The following is an 18,972-nucleotide window of genomic DNA, read 5'->3' as shown; positions in this document are numbered from 1 at the left end:
GTTTGCAGACTGAAAATTGAGTCTGCACCTGTACCTTCTCCCTCTCTTCAGATGTGCTGTTTAACGTACTATAGTCAGCCTATGGCCCCATTATTCACTGAAATTGTTTAAACAAATGGATTTTTCCCAGTGTGAGGCAGTAAAAATCCAGAAACAGAAATTGGGGTTCGACCTGAAGAAAAGCAAAGCAGCCAGCCAGTGGCTCTTAACTTGACCTCAGTCCAAAATGGAGATCCTGCCTCCAGAATAAGACTGTGTGTGAGAGCTGTCTCCTCCCATCTTATATTCCTCTGTAGGGATGGGTAAATGTGTGTACCACTATTGCCTGGTTTCTGTGGCAACTAGTGTGGCTACTGGGATTAAAGGTGTGTGTCACCACTGCCTGGTCTGTAAGGCCATCAACCAGTGGGACTGTTTTACTCTCTCATTCCCAGGTGGAGTATCACTACACAGTAGTTTATGAGAAATAGACAATAGTTCACTTTAATGATTCATCATTATGTAAATATCAAAGCAGCGACTGTGTTGTGTTGAAATGTATAGCTTCAAACATTTCTGTGTGAGTTGCTGTTCACAAACTTGAGTTTCTCAAAAGGGCATTGGATGAAGCTTGGTTTAGGATTATGAAAGAATTTTCAGTTGTCTTAGTCAATTTTCTATCGCTGTAAAGAGATACCATGCCACAGCAAGTCTTTAAAGGAAAACATGCAATTGGGGCTGCCTTACAGATTCAGAGGTCTAGTCCATTATGGTCATAACAGAAAGCATGAGGGTTGTGTGGGCCGACTTGGTGCTGGAAAGAGACGCAGTTAAGAGCTTTACATCCCAGTTGGCTGGCAGCAGCAAGAGAGAGTAACACTAGGCCTGGCCTGAACATCTGAAATCTTAAAGCCCACCCCCAGTGACACACTTCCTCCAAAGAGGCCACACCACCTCCTAATCCCTTCAAACAGTGCTACTCCCTGGTGACCAAGCATTCAATCTATAAGCCTATAAGGCCCATTCTTATTCAAACCACCACAATCCACTCCCTGACCCTCATGAGTTCGTAGCTGTCATAATGCAAAAATGCATTCAGTCCAACTTCAAAAGTCGCCATGGTCTGTAACAGTCCCAACACTGTTCAAAAGTCCAGAGTTCACAGTCTCATTAGAGATTCACGATCATCTCTTATCTGTAATCCCCTGTAATATTAAAATCAAAAAGCAGATCACATACTTCCAAAATATAATGGCATAGGATATATATTACCATTCCACAAAGGAGGAAAGGGAGCAAGCAGAAATAATGGGCCAAAGCAAGACCTAAAACAATCTGGGCAAACTCCAAACTCTGCATTTTCATATCTGATGTCAAAATGCTCTTCAGATCCCCAACTCCTTTCAGCTTTATTGACTGAAACGTAATTCTCTCTCTCATGTGGTTCCACACCCTATTAGCAGCTCTCCTTGGCATGTACCTTACAACTCTAGCGTCTTCATCATCTTGGGGTCTCCAACACAATAGGCTTCATTTCATCTTTATGGATTCACATAAAGACCTCTCTGAGCCTCCACACAGAAGTACCCCTACCAATCACCTAGTCTCAGCAGCTTTCCTTAGTCATAGAGATTCTATAATCCCTTTGGCTGTCCTGAAACTGATCGGTAGACCAGATTAGCCTTGAACTCAGAGATCTGCCTATCTCTGCCTTCCTGGTGCTGGGATTAAGGCTTGTGCCACCATGCCTGGCCCTAAGATTTTCTTCAATTTCTCTTCACAAACTGGAAACTTAGCTGGGCGAGGTCTTGTCCTGAAGTCACCAATCCCTTCATTCCATTTGGCATCAGACTTTTCATCTCCCTGAGCACTGGACTTAGCTCTATTGTACCTGGTGACCCTTTTCTCCTCAAACTATACACTTTTTATTTTTTCCTTGCTAAGCTTGCTCCTTTTTGTTATATATTTGCAAAGAACAGCCATTAATAACCAAGCAACACAATCAATACTAGGCTGTTTTTAAATCTCTTCTGCCAATGACATTAATCCCCAAACTCTTCAATTTAGCCTCAGGAAAACTTTCAAATAAGGGCAGAAAGAAACTACATTTTTCACCAAAACACCACAAGAATAATCTCCAGGCCTCTTACTAATATGCTTCTCTGAAACCTCTCTGGCCAGGCCATTATAAATGTACATTATTCTCAGCACCATGGTCTTCCCTGCTCCTACTAATATAGCCCATTAAGCACCATTTAGGCATTCAACTGCTTTCCTAATCCAAAATTCACATTCAGCCAACAAGCAGCATGTTCAGGCCATGCAATACCCCACTTTCCTGGTACAACTTCTGTATTAGCCACTGTTTTATTGCTGTGAAGAGGACACCATGACCACAGCAACTCTTACAAAAGAAAACATTCATTTGGGCTGGCTCACAGGTTCAGAGGTTTTACATTATCATAATGGTAGGACATGGCACCATACAGGCAAACGTGGTGCTAGAGAGGGAGTTGTGAGTTTTATATCTGAATCAGGAGGCAACAGCAGGAGAGACTGGGCGTCTATGTGTGCGCCCCAACAGCAGCATCTGTGTATGCTCCTGCACTCTTCTCTGATGTCTGAAGAGGAGCCTCCCAAGGCGTACGTAGCAGGCAACGTGCACCTCTAGCATCTATAGGGTGTAGGGTGTTCTCATGTGATCTCATCCGTCTCCCACAGCTTAGTCTCCAAATCATCTGTTGCTGGTGACTGTTGTCAAGGGGGTCCCTCTATCAGGGTACATGATAATTTGACCCAAAAAAAATCATCTTCATCTGGACATGATGCACATCCTTTAATCCCAGCACTTAGTAGATAGAGGAAATTGGATCTCTATGAATGTGAGGCCAACATAGTGAATTTCAGGCTAGTCAGGGTTACCCATAAAACCCCACCTAAGGAATTTTTTGTTTTGTTTAAAATTCCTTAAATTCAACAATAACAAAAATATTCTTCAATTCAACGTCACATTATTTTATGAGCAAATAGTGTTTAGATACCATACACTTATTTTATTCTATCCTGACCTTGAACTAGTAAGTCTGAGAGAGTCAGAAGAAAAAAAATGTTGTCAAATAATGTAACTATAGCAGGCAAGATAACAGAACAGCTCTAGGCGTAGCGCTGATGGACATTCCAATGAATGTCAGATGCTATTATAGTTTATAAAAAATAATTTGGTTGTACTTTAAAATGTGGAATTTAAGAAAATGCTTACCTTCCAAATCTCAAGACTCCTGAGACATAGGTTTGCCAGTGAGCGCAGTAAAACAGAAACATCCCGATAAAGGAGCAGAAGAACAACAAGTCAGGGTGCGTCCCCAGGCGAACAGCAACCGTAGCGCCAATGGCCATAAATACTGAAAAACAACGTTTATAAACAGGAATAAAACCAAGCCACCAGGCAGCAGTGGCACACACCTTTAATCTCAGCTCTCAGGAGGCAGAGGCAGGTGGATCTCTGTAAATTCACGGCCAGCCGGGTTTATAGAGGAGTTCCAGAATAGCCAGGGATACACAGAGAAACCCTGTCTTGAGAACCAAAATAAATAAAACCAGTGTGCTGTTTAAAAGAAAATGGCCCCCAAAGAAAGCGGCACTACTAGAGGTGTACCTTTGTTAGAGTAGCTGCGGCCTTATTAGAAGTGTGTCACTGTGAAGGTGGGCTTGAGGTCTCATACATGCTCAAGCCACACACAGTGTTCCAGACCACTTCCTGCTGCCTCCGGCTCAAGATGTAGCTTCTTCTCCACTCTAAGTTCCTTCTTCAACACCATGCCTGCCTGCATGATACTGGTCTAAACCTCTGAAACTTTAAGCCAGCCTCAATGAAGTGTTTTCCTTTACAAGAGTGGCTGTGGTCACAGTATCTCTGAATAGCAAACAAAACCCTGACTAAGACACGAAATACTGAGTTATCCTCTTTAGAAATCCTGTTTAAGGGACACTGGCATTAAAATACAATACACTCACTTCAAACAACGAAAACTTTTCTATGATGCAAAGTTGAGTTCTGTTTGTCTTCATAGATTTACATACGTGGGACAGAGAACTGCTTAAGAAAGGAACAGTAGTTCAAGACTAGCACAACAATTGAGTTAGACCTTGTGTCAAAACAAAGAGTAAAGAGAACCTGGGGATGTAGCTCAGAGGAGATCACTTGTCTCACAAGCAGAAGACCCCAATTTCAACCCCCAGTATCAAAACAAACCACAGTAAAACTCATCCAAGGGTAGGTGCTTAGGAAGCTGTATTCCTGGGATCTTAGAAGGTTCATTTTATAGGCAACCTTTTATAGGGGAGGGGAGGATTATTCCTGAATTAAGGAGGACAAAAAGGAGGATATTCGAGGAATGGGATGCGACTTTCCCAGAGAGGGTTTCTTACATGTCCTGTCTCTATAGGACACGTCACAACAGCAGTTTTTCCTGTCTTTCTATGGCATGTCACAGGACACGTCACAGCAGCAGATTCATGACAGAAACAGGAAATCTGAGAGACTATGATATGGAGATGGAATCGCACTGAAACAAGGGGCATCTCAGGGTCACTTTGTCCTCGCCAGGTTCGGGGACGAGCTCTGGAATTGCATCAGACACCGTGAAGACGCCATCCATTACCTCTGTGCTCTTTTCCTGCACAGCTTCAGTTTGCTTCCCCTCAAGAGACTTTGTCTTTTGGGCCTCAAGTGGTTGAAGATGGACAAAGATCCACTCTCCACAGACGCCTGCAGCCGACACTGGGCTGCCCTGTGTACTAAGAAAGGAGGGCTTTAGTCTTCCACCCCAGGGGAGTGGGAGGCTCTGTGCATAGGGCTGAGCTGGAAGCCTCACAACATCATTTTAGCACAAAACAAACTTTGAACATCCTATTAAAACACACTGGGCAAAAGTGCTCCCAAATATAGACCTCAGAAAAAAATGAGGACGCGAACAGCTCAGATCACTGCGGTGTTTCTTTTGTCATTGAAGAAATCACTGAAAGAAAAAGCAAAACTCTACTAACTTACCCGTGGAGAGAGAGTCACAGCCATGATCAAACAGTTCCCCTAGAGGAGAACAAGAGTTTGTCCTTCTGGCTTGCTTTCCGTCAATGGCATCCAGTGACTGGTAGATGAAGAGTCCCAGGGCACATAAAAAGTACGTCCAGTATGGTGCCTACAAGGAAATACACACACGCATAAGTGACAAGCCAGCTTCTGTGTGAAAACATGAAGTGGCTGAGCAGCTTCAGCTCTAACCTACATTCCTAGTCCATGCTTTTCTAGTATCCCCATACTCATAGGCTGCATGTGTCTGGATTCTCCAGGAAATCTGTACTCTAAGAAAGACCTTCAAGGCAAATTGCAGATCAGTCTGTGTCCACTCGTGAATAAGATCAGAGACTGGATTTACCCTCCCACCCACGCAACCTGAGATCTATTGTGGAATATTACTTTAACCAGGCAAAGATGTGTTACATTTTTTTATGCTGCAGAGTATTACCTTAACAGTGTGAAGGTGTTAATACAATTGTTACACTTGTTTGTGCTGCCTTTGTTTAACTATGTAAAGATGTGTTGCTGTTTCACCTTGCCTACCTAAGGCAACTGATTGGTCTAATAAAAAGCTGACAAGTCAATAGCTAGGTGGGGCTGGCAGACAGAATAAGTAAGAGGTATCTAGGTGAGGGAAGGAGAGGGGGGGGGGACGCCCAGGGCCAGCCAGACAGACAAGGAGGAAGCAAGGAAGTTGGACACACAGAATAAAACAAAGGTAAAAAGTCCTGAGGCAAAATATAGATAAAGAGAAACAAGTTAGCTTAAGTTATAAGAGCTAGTAGGACAAGCATAAGCTAAGGCGAACACTCATAACTAGGAAGCCTCCGTCAGTGTCCTGATTTGGGAGCTGGTTGGTGGCCCAAAGAAAGTCTGTAAGAGATCCTTGAAAGAAGGAAAGAGGCAAACTCTTTGGCTGCTCCAGTTGTCTGGAGTTCCAGGCCACACACAGGCATGGGGAGCAGAACAGAGCCCAGTAATGTGTTAACAAGTGCAGAGTTGGGAAAGGTTAAGGCAGCAAGTGAGGAGGGACCGAGGATGCATGAGCAGAGAAGCGGGCTTGTGAAAGGCTCCCTTTGAGCTCCTGGCTCAGAACTGACCTGTGCCTGAAAAGGACAAGATCATCAACCAAGGCCAGGGCAAGGAGCCCCAGGAAATGAAGGTCTAACAATTCTCAGATCTCCCACGAAAGTGGGGAGAAGCCACATTCCCTTCAGGACCTTGTGACACGGGACACAGACGGTTCTCAAAAGTTGACTACTCTGGAACCATGAAAATTAGCCCTGGCCCAGGCATTTACCAGACTTCTCTAACAAAAACTAACACAGAGACTTTGAGTACACCTGCAGGGGAAAAAAATCTTGCACCCCAAAATACAAATCCACAAGATTTGGCACCCAGTCAAAAATTACCAAGAAGCAGAAGACGAAAAGAAGTGAAATTGATCAATTATACTCAAGAATGTCAGAAATAATAGGAACAGCACACCAGAACATTAAGATAGTTGTTACAAATACGCTCCATATTTTTATGAAGGTAGAGAAAAATTACAAAAGGAAAAATGGAAGACTCAAAGAGAAACTTCTAGGTATGAACAGTGCAGTAAGAACTCTGTAAAACACAGTGGCTGAGACCATTTGCATCAGATCCTCAAGGTCAGAGAACTGGCAGACTGCTCGAGGAAAACGATCCCAAATGGTGCCCGGGAAGAGACTAACGTAACCGAACTCAGAACAGACTTGCCTCCAGTGCAACAGGAAAGCACATGTGTGTGAGTTTCAAACAGCGGCTGGAGAGATGGCTCAGCAGGTAAGAGCACTGGCTGCTCTTCCAGAGGACCTAGGTTCAAGTCCCAGCACCCACATGGTGGCTCACAGTTGTCTGTAACTCCAGTTCTATGGGACCCAACTCCCACCCACATACATGCAGGCAAAATACCATACCAAGTGAAAAAAAATAGAAACAGGAGAGTCATAAAAATGATAGGAAATGATTGAAATTTTTCCAAGTTTTATGAAATTTATAAGCCTATACATCTGAGAAGCCCAACAGAATAGTCTTAAAACCAACCTAGGCGTTAGGTTGGGATGCATGACTGTAATCCAAGCATTCAAGACATTAAGACAGGAGGGTCATGAGGTCAAGGCTTATAGCAAGCTCTAGGCTAGCCTACACTATATAGCAAGGCCCTATTTCACTACCCCTACACAAACACACACTCTCTCTCTCCCCACCAAGGCACGGAACAGTAATAATAATAATAAGCCTAAAGCACAATGACAAAATCATTTTAAAAGCCAAAGAAAAGACACATTGCATACATCAGCACACACATGGCAGAGAAAAGCGTCAACTTGAAGCGAGAGCAATAGAAAATATCCAGTTCAAATATCAGACAAGGGACTTCATAGTGCTCACTCTTCTGTGCAGCGGTGAGGTCATCCCTCACTACTTAGCCCAGACTGGCCTTGAACTCACTATAGACCATCCTGCCTCTGCCTCCCAAGTGCTAGGATTTTGGATGTGTATCCTTAAGATAATCTAGTTTTACTAAACAGCTGAATAATGGTTTTATCTCATGAAACAAACTGTTACAGGCTCTTTATCAGCCCTGGCACACAGTAAACTTAATAAAGTTAGCCAGTAGTATTGTTTACCTATTTTTTGAGGCAAATATATTTTTTAAATATCAACTTGTGCATGGTTTTTGATGATTATATAAATATCCAGTCAACCCAAAAACCTACTTCTCAATCTTCCTAAAAAACTTGCTCTGGATAAACGTCATCTCAATAGCCACAATTCTTTTTTTTTTTTTTTTTTTTTTTGGTTTTTCGAGACAGGGTTTCTCTGTGGCTTTGGAGCCTGTCCTGAAACTAGCTCTTGTAGACCAGGCTGATCTCGAACTCACAGAGATCTGCCTGCCTCTGCCTCCCGAGTGCTGGGATCAAAGGCGTGCACCACCACCACCCGGCTAATATCCACAATTTATTGACAGTATACGACCAACACTAATAAGCACATTGCTGGTGTCTGCTCTGATGTTTCCAGGCATTGTCTGGTTTAAGACCGGGTCTCTCTGCACCCTGACGGGCCTGGGTGTGCACAAACGTCGGCTGTGCTGTGCTGAGAATGACCTCAAAGGACTCTAAGTCACCCTGACCTAAGAGAAGAGCGGTGCGGTGCGGCTGAGAGCGTCTGTAAGAGAGCAGCAGCCCGGGTGTGGACAGGCGCACTGAGCCATGTGCTGTGGAGCCGCGACAACAGCTGAGGAATCACCCTGGCTGCATAAAACCGGGAAACAGAAACCCGCCTGGGATTTAAAGTCTCGGGAGGTTTCACAAAGAACAGCTCTGCTAATCAGGAACAGTTAGTTCTCCACTAAAAAGAAAGAAGCCGCAAGTCTTCAGGTTGTATCTCAAATGCATATAAAACTGGGAGTCAGGGTTAAACTCTAAGAGGGCACACAACATCATTTTCCCTCTTGCTCGCTATCTTCCCCCAAAGGACAGGCTTCTGGGGTCCTCCACTGAAAAGCCGTTATAAATAGGCATTGGGGAACCGGCACCACTTCGGTCACAAAGTTCCCCAGTGCTCTCTCGAGTTCTGCAGAAATAGACACGCATCGTTTTATGAACATATAAACCAACCAAGCCGCTGCCGAGCCTGGAACACGCTGAAGCTCTTACATTCTCCGGCACAGAGCTCCACCGAGGAACAGTCTAGCAGGCTTCAGTTTAATTATCATCCACAATTTGTTTCTTCAAAAACCATCTGGGCGTCAACAGCCCCACGCATGAAATCCCTAACTTCACATCCATATTACAGGAAAGGGACCCGGGGAGGAGCAGGACCGCAGACCAGGGGAGGGGAGGCTGTCCGTGCTCTCCTTCCAGACAGACCCACTTCCACCTGCTCCGTGATCTTCCCTCTTCAATCCAAGCTCTGCAGCCCAGAGCTCCAAAAGTCTCCCATTCTTTCTGTCTCAGACAACAAATCTCAACTTCCGGCTGAACTTAGAGTAAACAAGCCTGAGGATGGCTGGCCTGTCTCTCAGGTCCACTTTACATTCCCCACCCCAGAGCAGGGACACATCATACATGATCAGCTGCCACTAGTCACTATACGCCACTTAAAATATACCTTCTACAGAAATGGGGTTCCTGTTTCACTTGCAGAGGACTTCAATTCCCAGCACCCAAGTCAGATGCCTCACAATCACCAGTACCTCCAGCTCCGGGGACTGAATACCTCTGGCATTCCCAGAAATGCAGACACACACATGTGATTGAAAATGAAAGGAACGGAAGTGGCAGTTCACTATTTCATTTGAAGAACGATAAGCCAAATGACTTACATAGTCTTTACCTGGATTAAACTCAATCTTCGTTAACTAGAGGGTTCCAGAGCTGTGTGGTTTTAATTTACTACCACCAGCTGTGAAATCATGAGCAAGCTGTCCTGAAGAGAGGGCATTGTCAGAAAGTCACAAACACCCTCAGTATGTGGTTTCTTAAACGTCTGTGTTTGAAATGCCAGCAATCCTGTGACGGCGCCACCCTGCAGCTGAAATGCGCACTAACTAGGATCTCACGTGCCATTCAGGTTCTGGAAGAGCACTGGGACCAGGTGTGGAACCACAAGCACTCTGAGCTCTTCTGTGTCTAAGGCGGCACCTTAAAGCCTGTTCATGGTACAGACAAAGTGAGAAAAGGCAAGAGCGTCACAAAGGCTTGCCCTCACTTCCTCAAGGCATGGACTCCTTCCTCTATGCAACTTCCGCCAGGAAGAAAATTAATTCCTAACTGCTCAAATGATTGAACTTAATAAGGGCATACCACCTCTCCCCAGTAACAGTGAAGGTTACGGGGAGGAGGGGAGGGTCCGTCTAGTCACCAGGCCTTCAGCCGGTGGAAGGCCCTCCACAGCAGAAACCCTCTCTGGGCTGAGGCGTGTTCCAGAAGTCTACTGCTGGAGGACCGAGGAGACAGAAGGAGGAACCGCAGTGAACAAGAGGCATTTCCCAAGAATGCGAGCCACAGAGCCTCAGCTGCGGAGTAACTGTATGATTGCTGTCGTGGGCTGAGCTTGGTACCAACTGGTCTGAGAGATGACAGCAGTGGATCCTCAAATAGGAGGTTCCGGAAGTTTCCACACTGTAAGCTATGCCACAGACTAACACACATAGAAATAATAAATAAATAAACAAACACTCCAAAAACCATCCTTATCATAAACCTAAATCTACATTACAAAACATAACACTTATCTTAATCCAAGTTGCGTGGAGGGAAGTTAAACGCTCAGAGCCTCGAGGACCAGAGTGTGTCAACCGCCTTTGCGGAAATTAAGCCCGAGCAGGGAGGAGACCTGGAGAGAGATCAGGTACTGATCCGGGGCATCCTAAGAGTGAGGGCTGGGAAGGGAGACGGGACTTCATCTGCTCACACACCTCACTGTGATGTAGACTTGTCAGCACTGGGCTCTCTGGGCAACAGTCTTTGCCAGCCTCTAAATCAGCCCGCTAGCTAGATCAGGTCGACTCAAACCATGTGTGCACCGTGGATTCACGTAACAGGACCGTGCGGTGAGTTTCTGAAATCTGCTCCACACGACACAGGAGCCGAATAACATGTGTCCACTCTAGACTCATTTAACAGGACCATGCGTTGAGTTTCTGAGTCGTGATAATGAAAGCCAGCAATGCTCTCACACATCCCACCCAGGAACAGTTAACAGTAATTGTTCCAAGGAGACCCCCAGGCTTTCTTCCCGATTCTGCTTGCACCCAGATCTTTGCTATGCCGCTTAATGGGTAAAGAGTTTGAAAAATTACTTAACTTCTTGGTGATTCAGTCTCCAAACATGAAGAAAAAGAAAGGGAGGGAGGAAGAAGGGGACAATCACTGTCTCGTGAGCATTAAGTGAATTACTAGATGTGATGTGCTTATGAAGGTACCTAGACTGTGAACCTAAGAGAGGGGCCCCGCTGGTGTTACTGCTATTCTATTACTGACTCTTCTGGACAACGGTAGGCAACTCATGGGTGATGTTTGGGTCTGAACAGTTATGAACTCATTTCATGTATTTTGAAAAAAGTAGTTAATACAGCACACCTAAGATTCTATACATATTAAGGTTTAGAATGGGACTATGTTTTTAGTCTTAATGCTGACACAGTGAAAAGCAGCTGACTCTCAACCCAGGACCTGCTTTTCAAAGGCACTCCTGTTTTCACAGGTTGGAGGCTTTGTGGGGAAAGCGGTGCCTTTCCTATTGTCTCCCCCTAACAACTGCAGCTACTCTCTGCGCCCATCTCTCGTTACCTGTCTGCTCTCGGTACAGTGCTGTCGCCCAGGACAGTACCCAGTCACCGCCTGGACGTCACCCTGTCCTCAAATCTGCTACACCAAACAGCTCAGTCCACGGCTTTCAGCTTCATTCTAAGTTTTCCATCATTGGCAGGATGCAGTCAGGTGCCCCTCTGAAACCCCGAGCCGCGTCTACGCTGTTTCTCTTGGTCCTACAAACCCCACCACAATGGCCTGTCACACTGTTTACAATGGTCTGGGGCTCCTCTAATCCATGACTCCAAACTCGTCTTCATTCCTCCCACAAACCAGCTCCAAAGCCCTGTGAATCACAAGCCCCTGTTCGTCACAGAAAGGCCCCATGCCTCGGTATTGAGCTTCCACAGTAAACTTTCTTGTGTAGCAGAGTGTCTGACAGAGACTCGGGAAGAAGGGCTGCTCGGTCCATTGTGGAGGGAAGGCATGCAGCAGAGACTGGGAACACCAGAGCTGGCCAGGCTGCTGCTCAGTGTGCTGTCCCCTCTGCCCTTTCCTGGTCACTCACCCACGACACAGTGTTCCCCACATTCAAAAGAGTCCTCAGTCCTCAGTTAACCCTGATAGGAACATTCTCAGACAAACGTGGGTGTATTTCCAAAGACAATCCTAAATCCTGTGACAAGTTAGGTTAGCGATCATGCTAGCAAAGCCCAAAAAGTCTTTTGAAAGGGAAGTTCAGGAACTACTAAAACTATACGTTTTTCAATTTTTCCCTCAATTTTTATACTTAGTATCTTTTTGCTTTAAATGGCCATGGGCAAGCTGACAAATGCAAAAGGGGATTCACTAACAGCTCCACTTCAGCTGAAGGGGATTCAGGAACCGGCTCCACGTCAGCTAAAGGGGGGGTGGATTCACGAACCAGCTCCACGTCAGCTGAAGGGGATTCACAAACCCACTCCGTGTCAGGTGAAGGGGGGCAGTTCACAAACCCGCTCACGTCAGCTGGTGAGATCCGAATAGAACTCATACTCCAGCTGACTTCTGTACGAAATGGACATGGTGTTTCTGCATGCTAAGGAGACAGGAGGCTGTGCGTGAGAAACGTGCAACACCTGCATACCGCTCACACCCTCTCAGGTGATTCTAGGATTTCTCAGAAAACTTGTCGTGTCTCCAGCAGCCTGCTAGCCTGGCTCAGGAAAACACGCCATCAGAAATAACGAAATGCCCCAATCTTGTAACTTCTCTACTTCCCCAATGTGCCTGTGATGTGTTAAAACAGTTTGCTATTGGGGCAGTGGTGGCACACACCTTTAATCCCATCACCCAGGAGACAGAAGCAGGCAGATCTATGAGTTCAAGGCCAGGCTGGTGTACAGAGTAAAGTTCCAAAACAGCCAGGGCAACATAGTCTCAAAAAACAAAATAAAACAACAACAAAACCAATTTGCTGTGTGTTGGGAAAACAGCTCCACTGGTAAAGAGACGGACAAGTTAGCTTAAATAAGGTTCAGTCCCCTGTACCATGTAAACAGACAGGTGTGGGGCACATGGTTATGATCCCAGTTACCATACATGGGGAAGCAGGGATAGCAAAATCACTGGGGCTTGTTGGCCAGCCAGCTTAGGCTAACTGGTGAGCCCCAAGACCCATTGAGAGAGACCATGTCTCAAAAAACAAGCTGGGGGTGGGTGTCCTGAGGAATTACATCGAAGGCTGACTTCTGGTCCAGACACACTGCGCGCGCACACGCATACGCATACATACATATACACATATACACATATACACATACACACATACACACATACACACATACACACACACACACACGGAACTGTGATAAGCAGGGCACTTCCTTGTTCTCAGAAGCAGGTTTCCTCTGGGGCAGGTGAACGGTCAGGTGAAAGAGAACACCCTTGGTGGAGCCAAACAGGCTGCAGGGGCTCAGTGGTTTCATCCTGGACTTCCGGCTTCAGCTCAGTTTACACACTGGAGTGACGAGAGCACACTCACTGCCATAAAATGTGGCCGCTATCAGCAGGGCACGGGGACTCACATATCACTCAGGACACACTCAGCCAAGATCAAGAGGGTCTGAGGAGTCCTAGGAAGGTGGCCTTTCTCTCTCTGTTTCAGACACTTCCAGATCACTTTCCCTGCTTCGGCACATACCGGAGTTCTTGCTGAAAAGCTAAGGGGAACCGAAGAGACTATGAGGCCAACTCCCACCCAAATCTTTCCCAGGATCAAGTGTATTAGATGCCCCAATAATCTGCTCTGTTCTTTAACGTAAAGTGAGAGGGGTCAGATCTACACCGCAGCCTACAAGACGAGAGGGATTTACAATTCTTCAAATATGTCACCATTTCAGGTTTTACTAACATCTGACATGGACTTTTATAGGAGACACCATTTATTCCTTAGAAATTAACTGGAGCGCAGTCACCGAAGCCACAGCAACAGCTCACAAGGGAAGCTGTGTCCTGAAAGGCTTCTCCCAGGCACAGCTGGAAGGAGGGTGAGGCAAGGAAGCCCTCGGGCTGCAGAATTTATGAAAACACCCACTCCAGGTGCCAGAACATGCCTCCTCCCAGGCTCTTCCCTGCTTCTTCAACTCTCACCTTCTGGCAAATGGGAGTTAATATTTTCTTTTAATAAGAGAGGCCATACCATCCTGCCTTAATAAATGATGCTCGACAAAGTATTTAGCTGCTTAAAAAAAAGAGGTGATTAAAAGAAAATATAGATCTCAAAGAACTGAACTCATTCTCTCCCTCTCTCTCTCTCTCTGGTTTTTCGAGACAGGGTTTCTCAGTAGCTGTGTAGCCTGTCCTGGAACTAGCTCTGTAGACCAGGCTGGCCTCAAACTCACAGAGATCTGCCTGCCTCTGCCTCCTGAGTGCTGGGATTAAAGGCGTGCGCCATCACCACGCTCTTATAAAGAAACCCAAGTAGGAATCTGTATATAGGCTCTAGCTTTTCCTTTCTGTCTTCCCCGCAATGCTCTACAATTCTCAGTACAGCAAAGGTAGCTACCACCCCATTATTTAAAACCAGGTACAAGCCACTTCTTTCAGGCCTTCATGGCTTCCTCAGGCACAGTCACGTTCTAACATTGTAAGTAAAAGAAATGCTAGACCCTGCCCTCCAAGCTGGCCTCAAGCTCGGTCCCGGTCTGCTGTAAGTGTGCCCTTGACAGAGACACTAACATGGATGTAAATGCACAGGTTAAAAAGGCAGGGAGAAAACAGCAAAGCAAATAAGCAAAAGAGAATTATGCCACAACTTATATTAACAAAATAAATGAATAAAAGCATGGAAGTATTTCGTAGTTAGAGAATCTACTGCAGCTGGGGCTCCGCTCCCCACCCTCTGCCCTTTTGCACTTCTTTCTGCAAACCTCCGGCTTAACAGAAGCCCCGTCTATGTGCTAACTGATAACTCTTTCTGGAGAACGCATGCACGCCCAGGCTAGCCAGACTGCCTGAAGTCCAGCCTCACTGCATCCTCCTCGCCCACAGAGAAAGCAGAGCCTCAGGGAACCAGTCCTTCTCGCTCCTTCAGGGCTGGCTGTGCATAAACCTGCTTCCTTTCTACCAATCCCATTCTCCTGAAGATTGGCATCTCAGGGGTCAGGAGCAAGGGTGTTTGGTTCTGGTAACCGTAGGAGGCTGGAGCTAGAACTAGCTTTGAATCACCATGTTATCAGACATATACATTCAGGAACTGCATGCATTAAGTTGGCTCCAGGCCCTTTTTATGTTCTAAGAAATGCTGCCTCTACTTTAGGAAGAAAGAGCCAAGGGCTGGAGAGTTAACTGCTTCGTCAAGGTTGGAGAGGGGCTCCCCTCATTTACCTGCCATCCGCAGTGAGCGCTGAGAACAGCGTCTCTGAGATGGCACTCACTCAGGAGGCACTGCTGTGAACTGAACCTGATGACTGTCCCGCTCAGCAGGAGGAAATGGAGACTCTGCAGCAGCAGAAGCGCGGCTGTCTGGTTTGCAATCCTAGTTCCCACTTCCAGTTACACAATCCTAGGAGACAATTTCCCTTTATTTTCCAAACCTGCGAAGTGGAGACATTAGCTGTATCTTCTCCACGAGACAGTGCTGACGGGTCACGACGAGAGAACCAAACAAAAGCAGCTTATAATACTGCCCGGCGCGCAGTAAGCAGGCTGTGCGCCTTTGCTACCACTTTCATTACTGTGGGCGCTCAGAGGACTGAGCAGCTGATTTGACTTAGAAGGAAGAAACAAGCAACAGGGTAGTGGTGTTAGGGCAAAGGGTGTTAAAGTTGAGCATTGGAAGACAGGAAGGTAATCTAATACATGAAGAAGGAAGAGAAGAAATATCCCTGGCAGGGCAAATTGTTTCCCTTAAGTTCAGGGAAGGCCAGGAAGACTAGGCTGCACGGTACCATTCTATAAAGGAGTACCATTCTAGAAACTTACTGTCAACCACAGCCTTTTCAATTAGCTCCCCTTCATGCCCAATCGTGTTCTAGAAATAAGCGCATGGCTACTGATCTCCAGGTTAGCCCAATCAGCTAAGTGAGCCCTACCTCAAAATTCAAAGTAAAATTAAAACAATGCTGTTCGGGGCAGAGCTTTCTTGCCTGCGGTCCTCAGGCCCCGGGGGTTCAATCTCCACACAGCACCAGGGGCAGAGCTTTCTCGCCTGCCGCCCTCAGGCCCCAGTTCATCTCCACACAGCACATATACATTGTGAAGGCCCAAGTCTAAGAGTCCAAACCTTCCAGGCCAGGTCAGCCAATTCACCTCTGTGGACTTAAATTTTCCCTTACGAAAATGTACACCAGTTATTTCAGGCTGTCAGGAAGGAATTCCAAGACATTAGGAAGACCACCCTAGGAAGAAAAAAACTCCACCGCCTCTTCCGGTTGATAAAGGTAAAAACCCCAACCAAAGTCCTTTGCATACTTGTTTTCCTCCATGCCACACAGGCGACCAGAAGGAAGGACACTTCACAGTCGGACAAACCTGGATCTGAATTTTATCCAGCTGGGTCATTTATAAAGGCAAAAATAGCCAGAAACGATTGTTAGAACATATCATTTGCATCTTAATTAAAAACCACTGTGGATCCTGCAATGCCTTTTCTCCTTTTACTTTGGCCACTGAGAAGCAAAGGCAGGACCCGACAGCACTCACTCTACAAACTCTGTTTATCTCTCATTTACCCCTTTGTGCATTTTCTTGTGCCTCAGACCCCACCACATCCTCTTTTAAAAAATGAGTGTGAGCCTATAAATTAATCACAAATTCATCTCATCCACTGCCCCCCCCTTCAACCCAGAACAAAAGCCCTGGGACTTGTTTGTCCCTTCTTCTAAGTGCTCAGCAAACAGACGGTAAATAGCATCAAAGTTCATGGCTTAGTTGATGCCGCAAACATCCGAAGGCTGTCAGCCAAACCTGAGCCCAATTCAAAGCTAAATTTTACCGTGCACGCGTCCAACACTCTATCAACTGTGTTTTTAACGTGTTGAGGGACAGTTTTAACTTCTAAAGTGCAGTGTCCCACCTTGAACTGCATGCATCATCTGGCCGTCACTGCCGCCTTGTCAGATTGGCCCGGCTGGCATTATTTCTATTTTCAACATGGGAAAACAGATCTGGCAGGTCTGCCCCAGGCGGAGGCTGAGGGGAAGCCAAGTCCTTCACTTGCAGGCCCGTCGCCCTTTTATCCTGATACAGTGCTTATGGGGGCTCCGGGAACATCAGAACCCCAAAGTCCAAACGGCTTAGTGCTTTCAAATCACAAGAAAACAACCAATGATACAATGTCTGCTAAGGAATCGATGTAGACAAGCGAGATGTTTTAAACTGCAGATTCCACTGAGCCTTTAAAAAAGATGTTTGTGGATGCAGAGCAGGAACAATTCCTATTGTACCCCTTTTACTGTTATTGTACTCCAACTCTCATTTTTGGGCACGACCTATGTTTACATATAATTATGGAGGAAGATTAAAGAAAGTGGTATCGCAGAATCTGCATGCAACATGTACCCTATATAGTGTTATCAAGGCGCTTTACTGTGCTATTTATTCTCTATACTCAGCCCAAGGAATCACTTCTCATCACCACTGTGCAAGGCCCACACTGCTTATTCTTCTTCCTTTAGACATGGGTTAGATATACTTACAGCTAATAAAATGTGTTGGCTTTTATAATCGCTAAGTCTGGATAACTTAATAAGGACTGTCACCTACATCCTGTTTGTTTTTCCATGAGAAAGTCAATGAACCAAAGAGGAAGTGACCATCCAGAAGCAACTTATCTTTGCTCAGTTATGCTATCAGTAATTTCGGAATCACTAGGCACCACCTTTGAGAAACAAAGGATTATGAAGTCCCAAAGGGCATCGTGGGCTTACCCAACCGACCCACGAGGCCTGACAGAATGGAGATGCGGGTGTTTAATCCCCAGGGTACAAAGTACAGGCTGGTGGTCCCTACGTCAACCTTCCAGTCGGCCAAAGCCCCAGGGACGAAGTGGGCAGACACAGGACAGCGTCAAGGGGCAGTGACCTTGACAGCCCCCTCCAGGGACCAGGGAAGCTCGGCACGGTCCCGGGATTGGAGTAGTGGTCTGACAGTCTCTAGGAGCCCCGGGCAGGCAAAAAAAACCGAACACCGCCGTGGGACAGCGGTCTGGTCGTGTCGGTCCCTCCCTCCGAGACCCGGAGGGTGCTCCGCCAACAAAGGGTCTCCCCTCGTCCCCGACGCCTAGAGTGGGGCAGGCTCGGGAGGAGGCCCAAGGGTTTCGAGAGAACCACCCCGGCGGGCGGCCAACCTTACCTCCTCCGTGACCGTGGGGCAGTAGAAGATGAGCACTAGGGTGGTGAGCAGGTTGATGGCGAGGCCGATGAGGGTGATGGTGTTGGGGGCCACCCAGAGCGGGATCCATTGGAGCAGCCAGGTCCAGTAAAGCTGCAGCGGCGGCTCGAACAGCGACTCCCCGACCGCGGTGTAGCGGTGCTCCTCCAGCCGCCGCAGCTGCGCCGCGCTGAGCGGCTCACCCAGCGCCTTCACCCAGCGCGGCGCCGGCCTGGCCCCGGCGCCCGCCGCCATGGCCGCCTGCGGGGCCCGCCGCGACCCAGCGCAGCCCGCGGCCCGCGCGGGGGGCGTAGAGAGCGGAGCGAGGGCACAGCGCCCCGGCCAGCTCCGCCGGTGGCACTCACGCAGCGGCGGGCAGCGGGGCGGAGCCTCGGCGAGCTCTCGGGCTGGGGGCGGGGCCGCGGCGAGCACACGGGCTGGGGGCGGGGTTCTCGGGAAGCTCACGGGTGGGGGCGGGGCCTCAGCGAGCTAGCGGGCGGGGGCGGAGCCGGGGAGCACGGTGCCTCGGCTCGCTGGGGACTGGGGCGGGACAAGGGGCGGGGTCAGAGGCGAGGCCCCATCGAGCTCGAGGGTGGGGCGGGGCCATAGGCGGGACCCCATCGCGCTCGCGGGCGGGGGCGGGGCTGGGGCGGGACCTCAGCGAGCTAGGCTCGGGGAGTCCGGGAGATAGAGTGGTGTTTTCTGGCCCAGGTCTTGAGTAACGAGTGCTGTCGTTGTGACTTTCCTTGGGGGTTCCAGGGCTGGCCTTCCTCTCCA

The 18,972-nt window shown here is 47.4% G+C and overlaps 1 protein-coding gene across 2 annotated transcripts in view; it reads right to left on the bottom strand.

Annotated features, from left to right (window-relative positions):
- Window positions 1-18,564, bottom strand: part of Chpt1 (choline phosphotransferase 1) — a 32,301-nt gene extending 13,737 nt beyond the window's left edge. For both annotated transcript variants that reach the window (XR_012908658.1, XM_075954704.1), the window contains exons 1-3: window positions 18,178-18,564; window positions 5,030-5,177; window positions 3,239-3,380 (exon numbers count right to left, since the gene is read on the bottom strand). Coding sequence is in view for 1 of the 2 variants with exons in the window: in XM_075954704.1 (XP_075810819.1) it covers window positions 3,239-3,380; window positions 5,030-5,177; window positions 18,178-18,450 (563 nt within the window). In the remaining variant the exon portion in view is untranslated. The remainder of the gene's footprint in view (window positions 1-3,238; window positions 3,381-5,029; window positions 5,178-18,177) is intronic.
- Window positions 18,565-18,972: the final 408 nt, after the last annotated feature.

The sequence above is a fragment of the Microtus pennsylvanicus genome, chromosome 20 (genome assembly GCF_037038515.1).
Source record: "Microtus pennsylvanicus isolate mMicPen1 chromosome 20, mMicPen1.hap1, whole genome shotgun sequence".
NCBI classification, from domain to species: domain Eukaryota; kingdom Metazoa; phylum Chordata; class Mammalia; order Rodentia; family Cricetidae; genus Microtus; species Microtus pennsylvanicus.
The sequence above is the reverse complement of the archived record's forward strand: the minus strand, read 5'-3'. Positions and strand labels throughout refer to the sequence as shown.